Here is a 20,626-nt window from a genome sequence, read left to right as displayed (position 1 = left end):
CCACACCGCATGCTTACCGTCTGTGAGGGCAGAGTCCGGGCTCCCCACCACATCCCCGCGTGCCACCAGAGCCTGGCACCGTAGGGGGAACCCAGTGGACATTTGCCGCGTGGGTGAACAGTTCCCATCAGTGGGAAGATAGCATAGCGAGTTGCTCAAGGCTGGACAAGGTTCTCCCTTCTCACCCAGCCCAACAGGGAGGGGCCTGGCTGGAAGACGCGCGAACTCTGGCCCACCGAGGCCCGAAGCCAGAAGCACAGCCGTAGCAAGTTTGTGCTGAGGGCTGGGGATCCCTGCCAAGCCCTGTCCCTCAGAGGAAAGTGTTAGGACATTCCTTTGGGGCTCAAAGGAGACTTCACACACCCTTCCGTTCTCTCGGGCTCCCTTCTGCTTGCTAAAAGAGGCAGCAAAACGCCAGGGAAGAGCTTTGCCTCCCTGACTCCCTGGGTGGCCTGGGGGAAGGGCTCTGTCCCCCCTCCCCGGGCCTCGGTTTGCCCATGAATTCAGAGCGGGGGGGCTGAAAAGTAAGGTCACAAATTCATATGGCTGCCAAGGCCAGGCAGGTAACGCAGTGGAAGACGTGGGAAGTGAGGACCACAGGCACCTCCACGGAGGCGGCTCTGCCTGGGCATCTCCATGCCCAACGTTACTGACCTCGTTCAAGGAAGCTTAGAAACGTGCGCTGTTAGGTGAAACTCCAGAAGCTGTATTCAGAAGTCGCTTTTATTGAATGTCCTGCACCGTAATAATCAGAATTCCCTCTGAGAGGAGAGAACAGTGGGAAGCTGGCAGAGAAGCAGCCAGAACCCTTTCGTAGTAACAGGCTGCCTCCAGGGGGAGGTTGGGTTGGGGCAGGGGAGAGGAAGAGGAGACAGAGGTCTCCGGAAAGCCATGCGGTGCAGGCTCCTGCTGCCCGCCCGCCACCTCTCGCCTGCCTGTCTGCAGGGCCGAGGGGCACAGACCCTGGCAGGGAGAAAGCACCGGAGGAGAGACTCGACTTCCCCTTCGCAGCTGGGCAGGGGGGCGAGGTGCTGCTGCTTGCCCGGCCGCGGCTTCACCCGGAGGGACCGGGCCTGGCCCCGAGAGGACGTTTAGATATACAGGGGGGGAAAGGGGAGCTCAGCTGTTGGCTGGAGCCTGCGGAGACAGAGAGAACCTTGAGGTGCCAGAGTCACTGCTCCCGGCCTCCAGGACCTCTTCAGGAGCCTGTCCGGGGCACGCACGCACCCTGCCACCTACCAGTTCTCCGGGCTCCAGACGGTGCCCAAGGCCTCCATGAGGTGGAAAGTGTAGGCATGGCGTGAGCGGTCCGAGAGGTTCTGCTCGCTCTTGTGCACCACCTCTCCGTGGATTAGGATGAGGGCCCCTGGCGGGAATGCAGCAGCAGGTCAGGAGAGGGGACAAAGGGCGCTCCTCCCTCTAGTGGCTCTGTGGCCCGTTCATCCCCATTCCCGTCCCTGAAAACTCGGGGCCCTGCAGCCTGCCCCAGGGTCGGAGGCTCCCCTGGGATCAAGTCACTTCTGCTGTGACCTGGTGCCCTCGGCAAGCCTTGGCAAGGGTGTCCCCTTCTGTGGTGTTTGCAGGACCAGGCAGAAGCATCTGTACTGTGCCCGTCAGCTGGGACCTTGCGAGCAGATGCCGGGCTGGACGTCTCCTTTCCCTATTCTAACAGGAACAGCGGCATCTGGTCGGCATCTACTGTGTCCCACGTCATCTATACGTCATCCATCTCACGGACTTCCCTGCTTTACATTTGGGGAAACAGGCTCAGAGAGGTTCAGTCATTTGCCCCAAGAGACAGCCCGGAAGTTGCAGGGTCTGGATGCTAGCCTGATCTGGGAGGCCGTGCTGTTTTGGTTCGTTCTGTTTTGAAGTTTTCTTTCATTAGGTCATCTCTGCACCCACATGGGGCTCGAACTCATGACCCCAAGATCAAGAGTAGCATGCTCTTGGGACACCTGGGTGGCTCAGTCGGTTAGGCGTCCCGACTTCAGCTCAGGTCATGATCTCGCGGTCAGTGAATTTGAGCCCCGCATCAGGTTCTGTGCTGACAGCTCGGAGCCTGGAGCCTGCTTCAGATTCTGTCTCCCTCTCTCTCTGCCCCTCCCCGGCTCGCGCTCTGTCTCTCTCTGTCTCTCAAAAATGAATAAACGTTTAAAAAAAGAAAATAAAGAGTAGCACACTTTTCCAACTGAGCCAGCCCGGCATCCTGGGAGGCCTTGCTGTTAATCAGGCAACTTTGAGACTTCCCAGTACCTGTCCAGCCCGGCCTCCCATTCTGTGGCTTCACAGCCCTCAGGTGAGCTGGGTGGTCAGAGCAAGCGCAGACCCACAGGCGTGGTGGCCCCAGAGCCTGCCGCCAGGATCCCACCTACCTCTCTGCACTGGTGTGGGCACAAAGAGGCTGTTATCCCAGGCAGGCTCAGACCCAAGGAAGCTGGTGACAGGTATCGAGCCAGCAGGGGCCCGGATCAGCCTTCTCGACACCCCACCTGCAGGTCAAGGGGGAGCCTTTAGCCTCTCTTTTTCTCCAAGTCTCTCTGCCATCGGGGTGGGATACGAGTGGGCAGGGCGAGACCGGTGTCCTTACTGGTGTGGGAGCCCGGGATGAACCAGAGGCAGCCATTCTCCAGCGTGGCATCCTCCAGTGCTATCCATATGCCCAGCAGCCGGCCCAGGGGCTCCGTGTACAGGAAGGTGGCGTCCTGGTGGGGAGTGACTGCAGCAGCACCCCCGCACCCCCCCCCCTGCCGGGCGTGAGGAACCTGGCCCACCTCACCTTGGCCTTGTTCCCCGCTCCCTGGTGCTCTCAGAGCCCTGCAGCCCGAGCCTTCCCGTGGTCGGTTGGAATCCCAGTGCTTCCTGGCATAGAGACTGAGGGCACGAGACTTCGGCTCTCAAAACTTCAATCTCTAAACCTTGAAACGGCCTCGACAATAACCTACCTCACAGAGTCACTGGAGGATCCCACGAGAAAACGTGTGAAAAGTGCTTAGTACAGGGCCGGACGCTCTAATGGCTACAAAGCGGCTGTGATTGTTTAAATCCCAGCCAGGCAACTAAGGTCACTGTCCTTAACCAGGACAAGCATCTCCAGCCACCAGATGATCCGCTGGTGTAAGACTGGGGAGTTGGGCTCGAAAGGAGAAGAGGTGGTGTGACTGGCCCCCAGCCACATTTTAACCCCCTCTGGATGATGCTGGGCCCCAGCCAGGATGGAGGGCTGCTGAACAAAGGACTTCAGTCTGTGGGTGCTACTCTCCCTTCCTTCCTTCCTTCCTTCCTTCCTTCCTTGGGAACTGTGTGTTTGCTGAGCACCAAACTTGAAGAGGGACTTGGACAATCCAGTGTCCAGAGCAAGGTGTCCTAATGGCAGGCACTCCAAAGCATTTGAGGGAAGGGCCACTGAAGGAAGTACGGGTGCTGAACTCAGGGAGCGCCTGCTCGCCCCTCGGGCTGAACGGTGGGGAGGAGCCGGTGGTCACAAGGAGGCTGACTTGGGCTCACGTGAGGAAGGAAAGGGCTGGCTGTGAGAGGATGAGCCCCCTGTCACTGGAGGTATTCAAGCAGAAGTAGATAATCGCCCGCAAGGGAGGCCACAAAGGGTATCTGTGCATCCAGAGGGCTTTGAAATTAGATGGGCAATTTCTCTGTTAAATCAGTCCTCCAGGAGGGGCGCCTGCGTGGCTCACTCAGTTAAGCACCCAGCTTCAGCTCAGGTCATGATCTCACGGTTCATGAGGGAGAGCCCTGAGTCAGGTTCCTCGCTGCCCACGCAGAGCCTGCTTGGGAGTCTCCCTCCGCCCCTCCCCCACATACACACACACACACACACTCTCTCTCTCTCTCTCTCTCTCTCTCTCTCTCTCTCTCTCTCAAAATAAATAAACTTAAAAGAAAAAATACAGGCTCACAGGTCTTTGCAGCCCTGCTGCCTAAAGGTCTTAGGGCCTGGGGCCCTGGGATCTGTATTTTTAACCAGGTAGGGATTGCTCAAGAACCCAGGCTCGAGAACCACTGTGCCAAGGGCCCCAGGACACCCTCCCAACCACTAATGTCCCAGATCTCCCGCGGTGGCCTTTGCTGGGCCCCACAGCCTGTTCACCGCTTACCTTCGCCACCAAGATGGGGTTGCTACAAGAGAAAAGAAGGGCCAGTGAAGCCGGGGGCGGGGGTGGGGGTGGGGAGCAGGGGCCACTCTGAGTTTTGGGGGATGCTCTGACCCGGCCACAGGTGTTTACCTCCAAGGATTTCACACCAGCACCCAGCTATGGAGTACCCACCATGTGCCAGGCCCAGAAGGGCCGCAAAGAGAAAAACCACGCTGCCTGGCACGGTGCTCTGAGTCTGAACACACCCGTGCCTACCAAGAACAAAGCCGAAGGGAAGGACAGCAAGAGTGGCCGGGGCCCAGGCCTGAGGTCAAGCCTCTCAGCCCAGCCAGGCTCAGCGATGGGTCCCTCTCTTCCCAGGGGAACACTGGAAGACTTCTTGGAGGAGGTGGCATTGAGCTGGGCCTTGAAGTTGGGAGCAGAGCATTTCAATGGCAAGAGAAGGGAGAAGAGAATCCTGGGGGTCTCCTTGCCTCCTGCCACCAGATTTTAACTGAGCACCGACAAAGTGCCAGGCGCCTTACCCAGGGGACACGGATTTTGCACGTTCTCCTCAAAACTTAGTAATTCTTCAGGGAAGCGGCTTTTTGGCCCTTCGTAAGGAGGGGCTTGATGTGAGTACTCTGCGTACATTACAGAGGGTAAACTGAGGTCTGGGGAGGACAGGGAGCTCACCTTGAAGATGTACATGCTCTGCACCACCACGGGCATCTGGAGGCCCAGACTTTTGGCTAAGGCCTGGAAGGGGGCAGAGGTCAGACTTCCAGCCTACCCTCACTCACATCTGGGCCACCCACCTGCCCACCCCCCTCACCCTCACCCTCACCCCTGCTCACCTGCACTTTGGGAGAGTGTGTGACACTCCTGAAGACTGGGTCATGGGCATGCAGAGCTGTAGGACAGAGGTGGGCTGACCGGCCAGTCCCCAGCCCCCACACGTCCCTCTGTGCCTGGTCCCGGGCACCCAGACGCAGGCCTCACTTGGACTTCTCACCCGTTTGCACGCATTAAGCTTTCTGCTTGCTTATAACCAAGGGATGGGCCCACGATGCCTGCACCTCACTCCACCCAAGACCTTACTCTTGACCTTCCAGCCATCTGGGAACCCCACTCCAGACCTGACTCAAAGGGGCCTGGAACTTGGTAGGAATCTCAGTGCTGCTACTTACCCTAAGCTACTTCGAGTGACCATTTATCTCCTATAAGCCTCAGTTTCTCCTCTGTGCCGCAGATCCAGAAGACCAGCCCTGCCTCCCAGGCTACCACGAGGCTCGATGAGCGAATGCATTTGCAACGCCAGGCCAGGGCCTGGCACAGAATACCCGGACGTCTCCCTCTCCGCTATTATTGTTGTGGTTACAAAGAGTGAGAGCTGAGCACACTTAGTGCCACTGAATTGTATACACTAAAATGGTTATGATGGTAAATTTTATATTACATGTATTTTGCCACAATTTGTTTTTTACAAAGCTCCCATGATATAACTTCAAGCTTAAAAATAAGTGGTCTGCAAAATAAATCATAATGTATGATCCCGGAAAAAAAAAAAAAAAAAAAAGAGGGCCTCATAGCTTCATTTTTGGGTCTCAGAATAGGGGCCATGTCAACATGTTAGGTGCTCCTCGAGGAGGCTCCAGGAAGTGGTGGGATCCAGGAGTCCCCCCATGCCCGGGGCCTGGATCATCCCCAGGCCGGGCAGCAGAGAGTTGAAGGGTCTGCCTGTGCGGCTCTGGGGGCCCCTCCTCCCAGTGCTGTGGTGGCAATGTCGTGTGATTAGCATCATAAGGCCAGAAGAGCAGGTCCAGAGGGGAGCTGCAGCCAGAAATGCCATTTGCCAGGCCACTAACTTCCTGTGAGCTTTGGGTTAGGCTCCTACATTCTTTAGGCCTCAGTTTCCCCGTTTCCTTTTCCCGGCATGCCTGCTTACCATGGCCAATCTTGTTGATGGATTTCTCGGGAGGGACCAGGAAATTTCCTGTAGCACAAGGAACAGGTAAAGACAAAAAAGCTGGAGTCCACCCTCCCCTGGGCAGCTGGCCTCAGCGCCCACCCCGCCCTGGGGGGAGATACCCCAGTGCCGCCCTTCTCACACCTCTGGGACCCCAGCTCCGAACCTTTCTCATCAAAAACGCCTTTCTCAAAGAAGAATCGAATCTTGTCGCCACTGTTCCAGAAATAGTCTCTGTTGTCCTGTGGAGAGGGGACATCAGAGGGACTGAGAGAGCATCACGGGGTCAGAGAGAAGGGGACACTCATGCTTCCTGACCCCACAGGGCTGCAGACCCCGCTGGTGCTTCTCACACTCGCCCACTGAGGCACAGACAGTGAACAGGAACCCCGGGTGCCCCGAAGCACTGTCAGAAGCCACAAGCATAAAATTTCTCAGAAACCTCTTAACTAAGTCACATGATTCCTATGCTCGATATGCTATGATTCCGAACATAGACACTGTCATCAAATAGCCTTGGGTCCCAGGTAACCTTGGATCACCTATTTTTACCTTTCAATGCCTCAGTTTCCTCTTCTGTAAAGGGAAATAATAGAACTGACCTCCCCTGGATTGTTGGAGGCTTCAGCCTCTACAGGCTGAATCTTACAGTAGTTGAGAGCCCAGACCCTAGAGCTAGAATACTTGGGTTCAAATCCCAGCTCTGCCACTGAGGTGCTGTGTGACCCCCACCACATTACTGAACCTCTCTGGGCTTAGTTTCCTCATAAAATATAGATGTTATTAAAAGTATCCCATAGGGTGTAGAGATTATGAATTGGCATACACAAAGCACTAGAACAGTCCTTGGAATATGGGAAGTGCCACATGAGTATCTGCTTTCATTATTATCGTTACTCCTGCTGCTGCTCGAGGGAAAACACTCAGCAAGGGCGTGGCTAACTGCTTGATGAATATAAACTATCGCTCATCTTTTTCTGTTTTCTTAACAGCCTCTCCTTGTTAATGTTAATATGTTTTAGATTCCTTAGCATCAGAAGGCAATGGTGCTTCAGGAAGATGCGTGATGGTTTTTTTTTTCCTTATGGTTTTAGCTACCCTTGGCTCCCATCATATAGATCTCCCTACCTTCCTAGGTGGTGGCACAAGTGGAGTTGAGGGTGCCCACCACCCTACCTGGGTTCTCCACGTGGCACATCCCTCCCCCACCTGCCCCTGCTCCCCTCACTTGTGTACATCTGCTCTCACACGTGCCTGTGGGGCTCTGCTGTGACTTGCCTGACCCTTTCAAGCCCTTCCCACCGAACACTATATGGGTTTTTTCCCCCCAACATTCTTAAGTGTTCCGTATCAGGATCAGGGGTGAGGGAAACAAGTCAGGGAAGCATAACTGATAATAATAATATTAAAGATAATGGGGACACCTAGGTGACTCAGTTAAGCATCCGACTTTGGCTCAGGTCATAATCTCATGGTTTGTGGGTTCGAGTCCTTCGTCAGGCTCTGTGCTATTAGCTTGGGATTAGCTTGGGATTCTCTCTCTCCCATTCTCTCTGGCCCTCCCCCACACTCTCTGTAAATAAATAAATGAATAAGCTGAAAAAAATAAAGGTAATGAAGCTAATCATGCCAAAGGTTCTGCTTAACTTGTTAATTCACAAGGGAACCAGTAAGATGTTCAAAGAATTCTAAGAAGCACATACAGATAGGCAATAACAAATACTGAAATGAATTTGCAAATGGATGTGAAACGGATCGATTGGCAGGGCAATGATTCCATTCTTCTGGACCCAGTTCATACCCATTTCTGTGGACGTTATTGCCAGCTTTTTTTTAATATTTCATTTATTTTACTTTTTAAAAGTCATCTCTACATCCAACGTGGGACTTGAACTCACATGCTACCAACTGAGCCAGCCAGGCGCCCCCATTATTATCAGTTCTATACAACTCACAGAGTTGGAAAACTGGACGGGACATTCATTGATCTTTTTTCCTTTTAATGCCCATTTCGAAGTCTTTGACAAGATCAGCGGTGAATACTGAGGGTTTACCAAGTCCCAGGAACTGTGCTGAGCTCTTTGCAAGCATTAGAAACCAAGATACATACACTTTATTCTCCCATCCCCCCCAACCCTTCACTGGTCTCTAGAACATTCTCAGAAGGCAGCTTGGAGAGCACAGGATCGGCCCCCTCACTCCTTGGAGTCTTTTGAGTGACCGGTCTCTGGACACTGGACCTCTACCTCTGCTGTCCCCATCTACATGGCTGGGGTGTGGCCGAATGAAACCTACTATTTGGAGGAAACTATCATTCTGTAACCCTTTGCCCTTCTCAAGTGCCCCAGCCCCACTCCCTGGGTGGCAAGTCTCCCGGCCGTTGTAATTCCCCATATGTCCACCAGATGGCAGGAGCTCCTCAGCGTGAACGAGCCCCGTTAATGGGCCCAGACCACAGCTTTGGCTTGAAGGCCACACTACAGGCAGGCTCCCGAAGGGTTAAGCAAACTGTGCGGGAGAACCCCTGAGTCTCAACTTACCCATCTCAAACTGCATTGAGTCCTATTAAGTCACAAGGGGTGGTGGGTGAAGAAGCTGGGTTTCTAGTCTCACTGGGGGGATAAGGCTTACACAAGATAGGTCCATCAGAATCGCTTGGCTCCTTCTGGGTTGCTGGCCCCAAAGGAGGCCCTTGTGGCGGGAGAACTCCCGAGGAAGTACAGCAGAGCAGTGACCAGCAAGGACGTGGTATCAGGCAGATCTGTGTTCGAATCCTCACTCATGAATTACTAACAACATGGTTTGGGGCAAGTGAGCCAACCCTCATTTTCCCCACCTGTCAAATGGGGGTAATAATACCAACCTTATAAATCCAGAGTGAGAAGCGAAGGAAATACATACGGAAGGCACTTAGCCCGGCACGGGGAGGGCTCAGGGCCTGATTTGTTGTCAGAACAAGCCCGTGGGCCTTGGGGCCCTCCCTTCCACACTGCTGCTGGCTGAGGACTGAGCCCCACATCAAAGACCAGATCCTGTGCCCACAGATCCGATGCCCCAGACACCTACCAGGACCTTCAGCTGCTCGTCCTGGGTGGAAAATATCGTGCGGGAGTGGAGAGGGACATCCATGTTGGCCACTAGCTCGCCAATCCTCTGTTGCATGACTACACATTCATCTGCTGACAAAAATCCTTCCAGCACCAGGAAGCCATCCTCCTGAAACTGAAGGCAGGAAGGAAATTCAAGCTTCTCCCTGCCCTCAAACGCTCTTTCTCTCTCTCTTTCTTTCTTTCTTTCTTTCTTTCTTTCTTTCTTTTTGAATGTTTATTTTTGAGAGAGAGAGTGTGAGTGGGGCAAGGGGTAGAGAGAGAGGGAGACACAGAATCCGAAGCGGGCTCCAGGCTCCGAGCTGTCAGCACAGAGCCCGATGTGGGGCTCGAACCCGCGAAGGGTGAGATCGTGACCTGAGCTGAAGTCAGACGCTTAGCCGACTGAGCCACCCACGTGCCCCCAAACGCTCTTTACGAGGACTGGCTTGGCCCCCTCCCTCAAACCCAAAGCTGTCTGAAGGCAGGACCCAGTGTCCCGTTCGTGGCTCTGTTTCCCCATCCCCCGACCCCACCCTGGAGCCATGGGGTCTGAAATCCAGGGAGGAACAACCAGCATTGGTTGCTTGAATGAAGGAAGGAGGAAGGGGAGGTGTCCCTATCCTTCCTCCACCAGTGGGCTTGGACCAACCTCATTCATTCATTCATTCAACTGAAATTTACTGAGCATCTATCTACCACGTACCAGACACGGTTTTAAAAGCTGGAGGTACAGTAATGAGCAAGCCAGCCACAGTGCCCGCTGTCCTGGAGCTTACAGTCTACCGAAGGAGGCTGATGTCAGACAAACCAGCATGCAGGGGGATGTGCTGTCACAAACGGCTGCGTGCAAGGAGGGAGAGGCCAGATTCAAGAGCTGAAGGCAGAAAGTGTCTCATGGAAACCAGATGGGGGGGGGGAGGGGGACAGAGCAGGGCAGCAGCTCTGAGAAGGTGGCATTTAAAGGGCACCAGCAGGTAATGGGAGTTGGAGAAACAAGGATGAACATCCCAGACCGAGGGAGCAGGATGTGTGAAGCCCCTGTTGGAGCAAAGTGAGGGCGGGAACAGAAGGGACACAGGAGGGAGGTGGGGGCCAGGGCAGGCAAGGAGGTGGGCTTTGTCCTGAATGCAGTGGGCAGCCAGGGGGGAGTTAAAACAGCTAGCTTATTCAGATTTGCCTCCAGACCTCTGGTCCTGTGGAAGTCACCCCTTGAGCCCACTGTGAAGGATCTGATTCCCAGTCACTGACTTCCCCATTCCCTCCCTCACATCCCCCAAGGATGTCCGGTTCTGGTTCTGGCTTCCACGTGTGGGACACTGGGACACTTATGACCACTCACCATGGGCCCTCTTGTCTCTAGGCAGCTCTACGTGACAGACGCTTAACCCCCCCATCAGTATCGAGCTGAACATTTCCTCCTTGGGAACTGGGTCATCCACAGCAAACTGTGCGTCCCTGTGACCCAGCAGATACACTTGGTCTAGAACTTCTTGAGATAGGAAGATGGGGGCTTAGCAGATAGGGGAGCAAAGATGTTTCTATGGGGGTATCCACTGAGGCTTGTGTAACGAGAGCAATAAACCAGAAACAACCTAAATGCTCAGCACAGGGAGGTTCATTCAACAAAGTATGTTTTATCTGTCTGGAACACAACACAACTGACAAAAATCATGTGACAGAAAAGTATTTACTGACATGGGCATATGTTCCTGATAGACTGTGAGACGGAAGAAAAAAAAAAAAAAGGTGAATGCAAATTAGTATTTTAGCCCTTGTGAGATCTTGGGTGAGTGTTTTCCCCTCTTTGGCCGTCAGACCGTCAAATCCAGTGGTGCCCCTTCTATAAAACATAGCAGTAGCTATTATAATGGACTTTTAAAGATTCTAGGGCTGTATAGCAAAATACTAAGTCTCCGCATAGGAAATTACAGGTGGTTTTTCATTTTCTTCTTTGAGCTTTTTGGTATCTTCCGGCCTTTTTCTCGTAATCAGGAACAAACAAGGGTCACGATTTTTAAGCCTGGGTCACTCTTATTCTCAAGGGTTAGCCTTTTGTGTTTGACACTGTGCAAATGCAGGGGAGGGGGGAGGGGGATGACCCCACCCCCACGTGGGGCCCTGACTCTGCCATTCTGCCCCAGGCTTCCTTGGCTCTTGGGCCCTTCTTCCTTGGCTCTCAGGGCCCAGGCCTGGCCTGGCCTGGCTGATCTTTATTCCTTTTTTTTTTTTTTAATTTATTTTTATTTTTTAATATAATTTATTGTCAAGTTAGCTAACATACCTTGTGTGCAGTGTGCTTCTTGGTTTCAGGGGTAGATTCCCATGATGCACCGCTTACATAAAACATCCTGTGCTCATCACCCAACAAGGGCTGATCTTTATTCTTTATTCTGGTTTTGGTCACACATACACATTCCCACCACACCCCTGTCCTGCGGCCCTGACGCCCCCGGCTGTGTGTGCAGAAGTTAAAGGTCCTGGTTGGAAACTGACCACTCTGGGTTTCGGTTTCCTCTTCTGAAAAATGGCAGAGGGTAGGATTGAGTTCCCAGGGTCTACGACAGTTCCAGAGGCGCCCCCAACACTTACTTGACCCTCTCGGACCCCCACCCTGCAGGCCCCTACCTTCTGGAGCTGCGAGGAGCTCAGGCAGGCCATGAGGATGAGGCAGGTTCCTTTGGGTGCTGCGCCGTGCCCCGGGCTGGAGAAGAAAAGTACACAAGTCCAGAGGTTAGAGGGCAGTGAAGGTGGGGCAAGGAAAGGAGAAGGGGGCGGGGACAGTAGCTGGAGCCCTGGGAGGCCTCGGAGGATTTAACTCTTGCCTACCTAAAGGAAACCTAATCCCAGCTCTCCTCCCCCAAGTACACACAGGCCTGCCTGGACCCCCGCGCCCCCCCCCCCCCCCCCGACTTCTGTGCCTGGTTGGGGCCCTTGCCTCTGACCCAGCTCAATACCCTGGGTCCATCCTCCCAGTTAATCCAGGATTAGCCCTTTTCAATTTCCTTCATGGTTTTTAACAGCTCCCTCCCAGGGTCTTTCCAGGAACCACCCTACTGTGACTGCTTACCAGGTGCCTAGAAATTGTATTCCAGGAGTGTCAGGGCAAAGAAAGAAGCTGGGTAGGCAGGAGGACCCCTGAGTCGCAGACCAGGCACCACCACTCACTGTGACCTCTGATGAATGTCAGCCCCTCTCTAGACTTCACGTAAGGATTAGAAAGTCCTCAGGCTACCAGCATCAATATGGGGTGGGGTGGGGGTGCAGGGTGGGCCTGGGGGATCTGCATGTCAGACTGGTCAGATTGGGCCAAGTGGCTTTACTTTCCAAAGGTGGAAAAGGTCCTGAGAGAATTATCTGGGCCCCTCCCGGCTCTGATGCTCTGAAATTCTCCCAGTCTTGGGAGGATTAAAGGAGGGGGTAGGGGTCAGCCTATGGCTCAGAAGAGGATAGCAGATAAAAGGCAATCTTAGCAGAAGGGGCTAGGGGCTCCTGGCTGGCTCAGTTCAAAGAGCTTGCAACCCTCCATCTCTGGACTCTTGATCTCTGGGGTGTGAGTTCAAGCCCCACACTGGGTGCAGAGATCACTTAAATAAACATTTTTTTTTAACGTTTATTCATTTTTGAGAGACAGAGCATGAGCCGGGGAGGGGCAGAAAGGAGACACAGAATCCGAAGCAGGCTCCAGGCTCTGAGCTGTCAGCACAGAGCCCAACACGGGGCTCAAACTCACGAACCTGAAGATCATGACCTGAGCCAAAGTGGGATGCTTAAACGACTGAGCCGCCCAGGCGCCCCTAAATAAATCATTCTCAGAAAAAGAAAAGGGGGGGAGGGGGCTATGGAGTGGGGGGCTGTGTCTTCAGAATGAGGAAGGGAAAAGCTCTAGGTTCCTCTTCCCCACCCCCCAGGCCGAAGATGTTTGGCGTCTCAAGTCTGGCTGGCATTGTGGAGACCAGCCGTCAGAACAAGAACAGCACCCACCAGACCTGCTCAGCAGCTAATGGGGCCATTCTGGCTGCAGCTTCTGAAAACTGGCCGCTGGACTTCCCTGAAATGACGTTTTCCTGAATGGTAAAGGGACAGACTGTCTTGGCGGTGAGCATGGGGACATGAGCTCAGCCTTTGGGAGCCTTGGGCCCAAGTCATGTTTTCTGGGCCACGGCATCGAGAATAGCTGCTTGGTGTCGATTCCTGAGGGCCAGGAGAGGGTGGCCAGGCTCCTGAGAATGGAGAAGAGGTTCTGAGGAGCTAGGCTGGGGGAGCAGGGCAGGCTGAAGACAGAACCATGCAGGAGATACAGGTGAGACGGAGCTCACGTGAGGCAGGGCGCATTCCCCACTGTCCTGGCCCCATGTGTTGCGGTGGCCCGAAAATACAGACACCGACCATGTGCCAAGAGCATGGTAAGGGTCCGATCCTGCTGGGCTAACAGCTTCCCTGGGAACCCCCACCAAAGGCTTGTAGTGGAGCTCAGGGAGGCAGACCGGGTCTCAGTCCAGGCCTGGGCCCTGCGTTCCCCATCCTTAATTTGGGGATAACATAAATACCTCTCGTAAGGAGGAAGCTCGGCGCTTTACCTCTGATGAAGAGCTTGGCACAGGGCCTGGCATTTACTAAGTACCTACCAGCTGTTGAGCAGAAGTTAGCAGGGGCTGTTCTGGGTGGAATGTGAGGATATTTTTATCTTATTGTTGAACTTCCCCCAGTTTTCCAAACTGCTGTTGTAATCAGAGGAAAGACTACCACTGAGGTTTGGAGCCTAGAGCCCGGGAGGATGGGGGGGAGGGGAGAGGGAGGGGATGGACCTCCCAAGATTTGTTCATTCATTCTGCTCAGGCTTTGGGAAGTGGGTTTGCATTGTGGTTTTTCCCAAAAGCTAACCAGCTCCAGAGGCAACACTCCTCTTTCTGGGGTCGCTGGGGGGCCCCAAGGCTGGATGGGGGAGTGGGGGTTGGGAGGTGCCAGTCCAGACAGGAGGGGAAAACGCCTCCACCGTGGCGATACAGGAGGGTCTCCGAAGGGATCACAGCCCACCAAGGAGCAGCTAAGGCCTCATCGCTAAGATCCAATGGCCTTTCTTCTTCACCAAAAGCCCCCTGCCCCTGGGTCCCCAGGTCGGCCCAGCGCAAGCCTCACTGGTCCAGGTGGACAGTGTCAGTTATTGGGCACTAAAAGCCAGGCCCTCTGTTCAAAACTCCACCTACCACATAATTGTCACCAGTGAGCCTCAGAACAGTCCTGCAAGGTTGCCAACGCTAGTCTGATTTTACAAACGAGGACTCTGTGGCCCCACGTCAGATAAATGGCAGAGCTACGATTTGAAGGCAGCTCTGCCCTTGACCCCTGCCCCTTCAGCAGGCTCCCAAGGGGCCAGGAGCCGGTCAGGTTCTCTGCAGTGACCGGCCGCCCCACCTCTGAGGAGCCCAAGGGAATGGCTGTTAGGAATTACAAGGGTCCCTGTGAGAGCACAGAGTGGAAACGCCCATTGCATAGATGGGGGTATGGAGGCCCTGGGAGGGAAGGGATCGGCCCGGCTTTGTGCAGGGTGTAACACAGCTGGGACAAGGATGGAGAGTATTCCAGTGCCCCCACGCCTTCCCCCGCCAAAGCTCACGAAGGTCCAAACCACAGGCGACTGGGTGGCCGTGGGATCCCCGGCCTGGGCCACACCAGACACGCAACAGAGGCTGCCTCCACGGGGCTTGCGGTCTCCCCCGGCAGGGAGAGGGGCGGTAAACCACCTTCTAGGTGCCCATCGGTGGCTGTTCCACAAACTAGTCCACAGGGCCCAGCGGGACTCAGAGAGCTGAGGGAAGCCCCCCCATCCCCCCCGCAACGACACAGAGACCTCCAAAGGCTACCTTCTGTTATAGATTTATTTGATATTTGAACCGAGTCTACAAGTTCAGACCCTCATGTAACGGATTGCTTCATGGTCGTCAAAGGCTAGTGTGCATTATTTCTGAGGATTACATCCGCCGATATGACGCAGGAAACACACATGGACAGACAAATGGACGTAATCATTAAAGACAAGAGACGCTAAAACGTGCCTTAGTGTCCAAGTGATTGATCTAAGGGGGGGGGGGGACCCTTCTAACGCGGGGACCCCGGTGACTGATCTAAAGTGAGGTGGCTTCCAGCAACCAGGTGCTGAGGGGGCTGTGTGTGCCAGGCGCCCGGGACAGAAACTGGAACTAAGACCTGGGGAGCCCACCCTCCCAGCAGCGACCTCCCCACCCATGACCCCGCCTCCGAGTGTCTCTTCTTTAGGACCAGGTGGTGACAAGGCTGATGTCAGCAGCTGAGGCTAGTGGTGGCACTGGGCAAAGTCGTGACACGTGAGGTGGGAAAGCAGAGTCCGGGCGAGGTAGCTCCTCCTGGCTCTTTAACACTGAGACGAGGGACGGGACGATGGAGCACCGTTCATCCGGGGATTAGCCAACCCGAGTCTCCTCCTTTCTTGGCAGCTCTAGAACATTCCCTCTGGCCAACAGCCACAGAAATGAGTGCCTGCCAAGACACATGGAGGAGAAAGAAAACAAGACACCAAAAAACAAAACAAAACAAAACAAAATTCCCCGTCCTGGGAGAGGAGAGGAACAAACAGAACTCCTGGACCGAGGTCACACCAGACTCGGAAGACATTCGGCAGCCTGCACCCGGGGGGGAGGAAATACAATTCAGGGTCTTGCTGCTCTGCTCTGAAGCTGCCATTCCGCCCTGAGACCCCAACTCACTGGCCTTCACTGTCTTTTTTTTTTTTTTTTTTTTTAGTTTTTTTCTTTTTAATACCCAAACCATCAATTTTCAAAGCTTTAAAAAAAAATTTCTTTTTCTTTTTCTTTTTTTTTTTACTTAAAAAAAAAAAAAAATCTAAAACTGATGAGGCAAGCCCCAGGCCTGGCCTTTCTACCCGGCGGCCTACCGTCCCCCTGGGCCATACCGCCAGAGCCCGGCCCCCGCACCAAGGTGGTGGGGGGGGCGGCGACTATCCACGGCTGGTTCTCCCTGGACCACTCTGCTCAAGTCTGGGTGGGTACCGCCGGTGGCATCACCAAAAAAAAGAAAAAGGGACACGGCCCACCCTTCCTTCAACACCTCCCCCATCTGAGCTGGACTTTCTTGGGAATGTAGAAGTTATCCGGAGGGAGGGGTGGGAAGTGGCGAAAAATAAATACCAAGAGCTAAGTAGGTGTCCCTGGGCCTCTGGCGGCAGAGATGGCCTCCAGGGAAGAGGCCCTGATTGTCCAAATACTGCACTCTACGACTTAGGTCTCTGATCTCCCCGACAAGGCGCCCGCCCTGGGGGGCATGAGTCTCGAAGGAGAAAAGGGGCCAGCCCCTCAGGTACTGTCCTGTCGCTGCAGCCCAGCCGACGTCCAGCCCCGGGCTCCTGGCCTGGCTGAGACCTGGCTGGTTGTCCCTGGGTGCCTGGGTCCCTGGGTCCCAGGGCTCCTCGGCGGCCCCGTGCTCAGCCGTCCGCCAGCGCTCAGGCCTGCTCCTTGTCAGCCCTCCACAGCCGCTCCTTCACCTCGGGCGGCAACGTGTTGAACAGGTCCTCCTCCACCACCAGGCCGCTGCGCTTGAGCAGCGGGCACTCGCCCAGCTCCACGGGCAGACACTCCAGCCGGTTGCCCCGCAGCTCGATCTGGGTCAGGTTGGTCAGCTCGCCCACCCTGGAGGGCAGTGACTGCAGAACGTTGTTGCCCAGGTGCAGCGCCCGCAGCTTCCGGCACTGGAAGAGTTCCGGGGGCAGTGCCTCGATCTGCAGGGGAGGAGCAGAGGGCCCGAGTGAGGGGCACAGCACAGACCCGGGGCCTTGGCCGAGGCTTCTCCCCGCTCCCCCGGCACCAGTACCGTCCGGCCCGAAGCCCAGCTGACTCCCACCCGTACTTGAAGAATCATTCCGTACTCACCTCTTCTGGGAAGCCTTCCCCGGCCTCCCGGGGAACCTATGGCCCCCACGGCCCCCAGGAGCACCGATCCCTCCGTGGGGAAGCTGCTCGGCCACCGGTCACTCCTGGACCGTGGGCTCTGGGAGGGCAGGATGGGGGCCACCTGGGTCCCCGCTGTCTCCCAGCACCTGGTCCCCCCGCACATCACAGCGGCCAGGCCAGCTACTCCACTAACCGCTCCCCACTCCCTCCACCGTCCAGGCCTCACCTGTGGGTCTCGCCTGATTTAAGAACAATTTATGAGGGGCGCCTGGGTGACTCAGTCGGTTAAGCGTCCGACTTCAGCTCAGGTCATGATCTCACCGTTTGTGGGTTCGAGCCCCGCGTCGGGCTCTGTGCTGACAGCTCGGAGCCTGGAGCCTGCCTCGGATTCTGTGTCTCCCTCTCTGTGTCTCTCTGCCCCTCCCCCGCTCAGCTGTCTATCTCCCTCTCAAAAATAAAGAAACGTTGGGGCGCCTGGGTGGCTTGGTCGGTTGAGCATCCGACTTCGGCTCAGGTCATGATCTCACGGTCCGTGAGTTCGAGCCCCGCGTCGGGCTCTGTGCTGACAGCTCGGAGCCTGGAGCCTGTTTCAGATTCTGTGTCTCCCTCTCTCTCTGCCCCTCCCCTGTTCATGCTCTGTCTCTCTTTGTCTCAAAAATAAATAAACGTTAAAAAAAAATTTTTTTAAATAAAAAATAAAAAAAATAATAAAGAAACGTTTAAAAAAAAAAAAAAAAGGACCATTTAGGAAAGGGAGAAGCATGCCGAGAAAATTGTACGCCCTGAACTGTTGCTGAGAACTGGAGACAGTGTGCCAGTACGGGTGGGGACCCCAGCTGTGTCACTTCCCTGTCCTGGGCCTCAGTCCCCTCCTCAAGTCACACCCTGACCATGAGTGCCGGGAGCCCAGTATTGGCCATTCCCCTCCTATTTTGCAAAATCTGAATAATGGGCAATGCCCACATGCAACTTTCTACACACCAGGCTCGATCAGAGCACTGATACTTTTTTTTTTTTAATGTTTATTTGTTTTTGAGAGAGAGAGAGAGAGAGAGAGAGAGAGCGAGCGAGGGCCCAAGCAGGGGAGCGGCAGAGGGCGGAGGACAGAGGATCCAAATCAGGCTCCACATTGACAGCGGGGAGCCTGATGTGGGGCTCAAACCCATGACCCTCTGCTATCCGTCCACACCATCGGTGGAGCAAGGAACAAACGGTGGAGCCCACATGGGGACCTGCTGTGTCTCTAGGTGCATAGGAAAGGCCGCACAAATGCCACCTTCCTCCCTGCCCTTCTGTGAGGAATCAGCTATAAACACGGTTCTTACTGAACCTGTTTTTGCCAAAACAACCTCCTTCAGGTACGAGGGGCAGGAGGCACCCCACTCGATCCTGCGTGAGGACGACGGAAAGACTGTTCAGTAACCTCTCTGAGGCTGCTCTGTCCCCATCCCCATTGTCCTGCTGAGGCCTGGAGAGGCGAAATGCAACGTGTCCGAGACTACACAGCCAGAAAGGTCGAGAGAGGATGTGAGTAAGCCTGGCTTCCTCTGATTGGAGCCTGTGCTGTGCTCCCATTGTGCCAAATACGGCGCTCCCTGCCAGTGTAGCCCTGGGCAAGTCCCTTTCCCTCCCTGTGCGTCAGTTTCCCCCTCTGTATAATGAAAGGGTAGGACTGGAAACGCATGTCGCCTTCAGTGTTCTGTGTCTGAGGATGTTTTAAAAGAGACTCCTGCCCCAGGCCTCCCAAACCAGCCCCCGTTGTGCCCAGCGGTAAGGGATGGGGCCAAGGTGGCTTCCAGGTGAGCAGGACTGACGCTGAGGGACATGACGGTCAGAGGGATGATGGGAAGCGGGCTATGGCAGGACTGGGGGGGGGCCTGAGCCCCCCAGAGAGCCCGCTCTCCACCACAGTGGCCTCTTCTGACGACTCAACGGTCAGGGAAGCGTGAGAGGCCTGGCCCAGTGAGTGGCACAGCTGGGGTTCACGTGCAGAACTGCCTCCCTAAAACACCGCGTCCCCGGAGCACCCCTGCCCCATCCAGTGAGCTCTCTCCACGTCCCACAGAAAAAAGGGAAGGTCCCTCCAGTGGCTTGGCGCCCCGCCACAGCCACCCCTGTCCTTTGGGCCTGTCCTTCTTCCCGAGGTGTCACTCAGCTGCTGAAGGGTCGAGGTCCTTTCCCATCACCCCGATCCTGCCCTCTCCTATGGCCCAGGGACCTCAGTGGCTCCACTATCAGCACTGAGGGGCCCTCAAGTCCCGCCAGTCTTTGAAAAAAAGCCCCTCCCAGAAGCCTCTGGGGTTGCTCCATGGCCCTCCACCCCTCCCAGAAAACCATCTGGACAAACACTGTCTCTTGCTTCACTGTGATCCAGCTTCTGCCCCTGTCCACCCCTGAAACTATCCGGCCAGAGTCACCAACAGTCCCTCCTAATCCGTTGGACCTGAACCCATTCTTTCACCCCACCGTCCCGCGTGCCGTAAGCCCACACTCTCCTGCCTGGTCTCTTTCGCTTCCACCCCAAAGGCTTGAGCCAGACTCCTCTCTCCCTCCATCTTCTCCCCAGTGATCTCGACAAGGACCCGTCTTCACGCAGGAGCCTGGGTGGGCACAGGGCGGATTCCCTGGGCTTCAGGCTGACTCAACATGAACATCCCTTGGATGTCCCAGGGGCGCCAGACCCTCAACACGGGACATACGCTCTCCTCTCTGAAAACCAGTGACTCCCTCTACATCCCGTTTCAATGGCCCATCTTCCCAGGCAGCCAAGTGAGAAACCCAGAGTCACTGGGAGCTCTCCCCTTGTCCCGCATCCGATCCAGCCCCATCCTGCGGATTCTGCCGCCGATGTCTCTCCACCCGCAGCAGCCTCTGTCACCCCCCGTCCCCCGCCGGTGGCTGCACCTGGGTTTTCTGCCAGCTCTTGACCTCGCTCATCTTGTCCCTCAGACCCACAGCCTCACACTGCAGCAAGATCAGTCTCTCCCAGTTGTAAGTTAGGTCGTTCCTTCATGCACTCAATCAACCAGTATCTGGTAAACATTTCCTGTGTGCCAAGACCCACGTCACCAGACAAGGGGCACAGGGACGATCTGATGGAGACAAGGAAGAAGAACAGGACTCTCCTACCAATCCTGGCCTCAGGCTGCTCCTCCCCCATGGACAGAACCTACTGGACTCTCCCCTTTCCTCTTCATCTGGCGGACTCCTCCTCGTCCTCAGGGCCAGGTGAGATGTCCCTTCCTCCATGAGGCCCTCCTGACCTAAATCTGGGTTGAGGCCGCTCCCGTGTATGCCCAGGAGCCTCCAGATGGGCAGCCAGTGGGCCTTGTTCGTCCCTGTGTCCCCAGCACCTTGTCCCACGCTAGGAGTGCTTGAAAAGCATTTACCAAATCAATGAAAGAATGAATAAATGGATTTGTGGACAGATGAACACCAGTTTTCCGTGTCTATTCACACGAGTTTAAACCCGGGAAAAGAGCAGCTAAGGGCCTGAGCCAGGTCACACCCACCCCTCCCTGTCCACCTGCAGCCCCA

General features: G+C 55.2%; 2 protein-coding genes and 1 long non-coding RNA gene across 4 annotated transcripts in view; 1 reads left to right on the top strand and 2 right to left on the bottom strand.

The window, feature by feature from the left end:
• Nucleotides 1–722: 722 nt before the first annotated feature.
• PHYHD1 (phytanoyl-CoA dioxygenase domain containing 1) lies at nucleotides 723–11,878 on the bottom strand. 2 transcript variants are annotated; one of them, XM_007078817.3, is made up of 11 exons: nucleotides 11,775–11,878; nucleotides 9,127–9,282; nucleotides 6,227–6,302; nucleotides 6,040–6,087; nucleotides 4,949–5,004; nucleotides 4,788–4,850; nucleotides 4,113–4,134; nucleotides 2,591–2,719; nucleotides 2,376–2,492; nucleotides 1,240–1,366; nucleotides 723–1,137 (listed from the first exon to the last, which is right to left on the bottom strand). In XM_007078817.3, the coding sequence occupies exons 1-11, from the start codon at nucleotides 11,805–11,807 to the stop codon at nucleotides 1,092–1,094; spliced, it is 873 nt and encodes a 290-aa protein (XP_007078879.1). In that variant the 5' UTR covers nucleotides 11,808–11,878; the 3' UTR covers nucleotides 723–1,091. The 2 variants fall into 2 exon arrangements, with proteins under 2 accessions (XP_007078879.1, XP_042820377.1); XM_042964443.1 differs by lacking the exon at nucleotides 2,591–2,719.
• LOC122233096 lies at nucleotides 11,793–15,107 on the top strand. Its single transcript, XR_006210554.1, has 3 exons — nucleotides 11,793–11,879; nucleotides 13,058–13,244; nucleotides 15,023–15,107. It is a non-coding gene; the product is annotated as an uncharacterized LOC122233096 (long non-coding RNA).
• An 877-nt stretch (nucleotides 15,108–15,984) lies between these two features.
• Nucleotides 15,985–20,626, bottom strand: part of LRRC8A (leucine rich repeat containing 8 VRAC subunit A) — a 30,213-nt gene continuing 25,571 nt past the window's right edge. The window contains exon 4 of the mRNA XM_042963577.1: nucleotides 15,985–16,917. Coding sequence (XP_042819511.1) covers nucleotides 16,642–16,917 — 276 coding nt within the window. The 3' untranslated portion in view covers nucleotides 15,985–16,641. The remainder of the gene's footprint in view (nucleotides 16,918–20,626) is intronic.

The sequence above is a fragment of the Panthera tigris genome, chromosome D4 (assembly GCF_018350195.1).
Source record: "Panthera tigris isolate Pti1 chromosome D4, P.tigris_Pti1_mat1.1, whole genome shotgun sequence".
NCBI classification, from domain to species: domain Eukaryota; kingdom Metazoa; phylum Chordata; class Mammalia; order Carnivora; family Felidae; genus Panthera; species Panthera tigris.
This window is presented reverse-complemented; position numbering and strand designations above follow the sequence as displayed.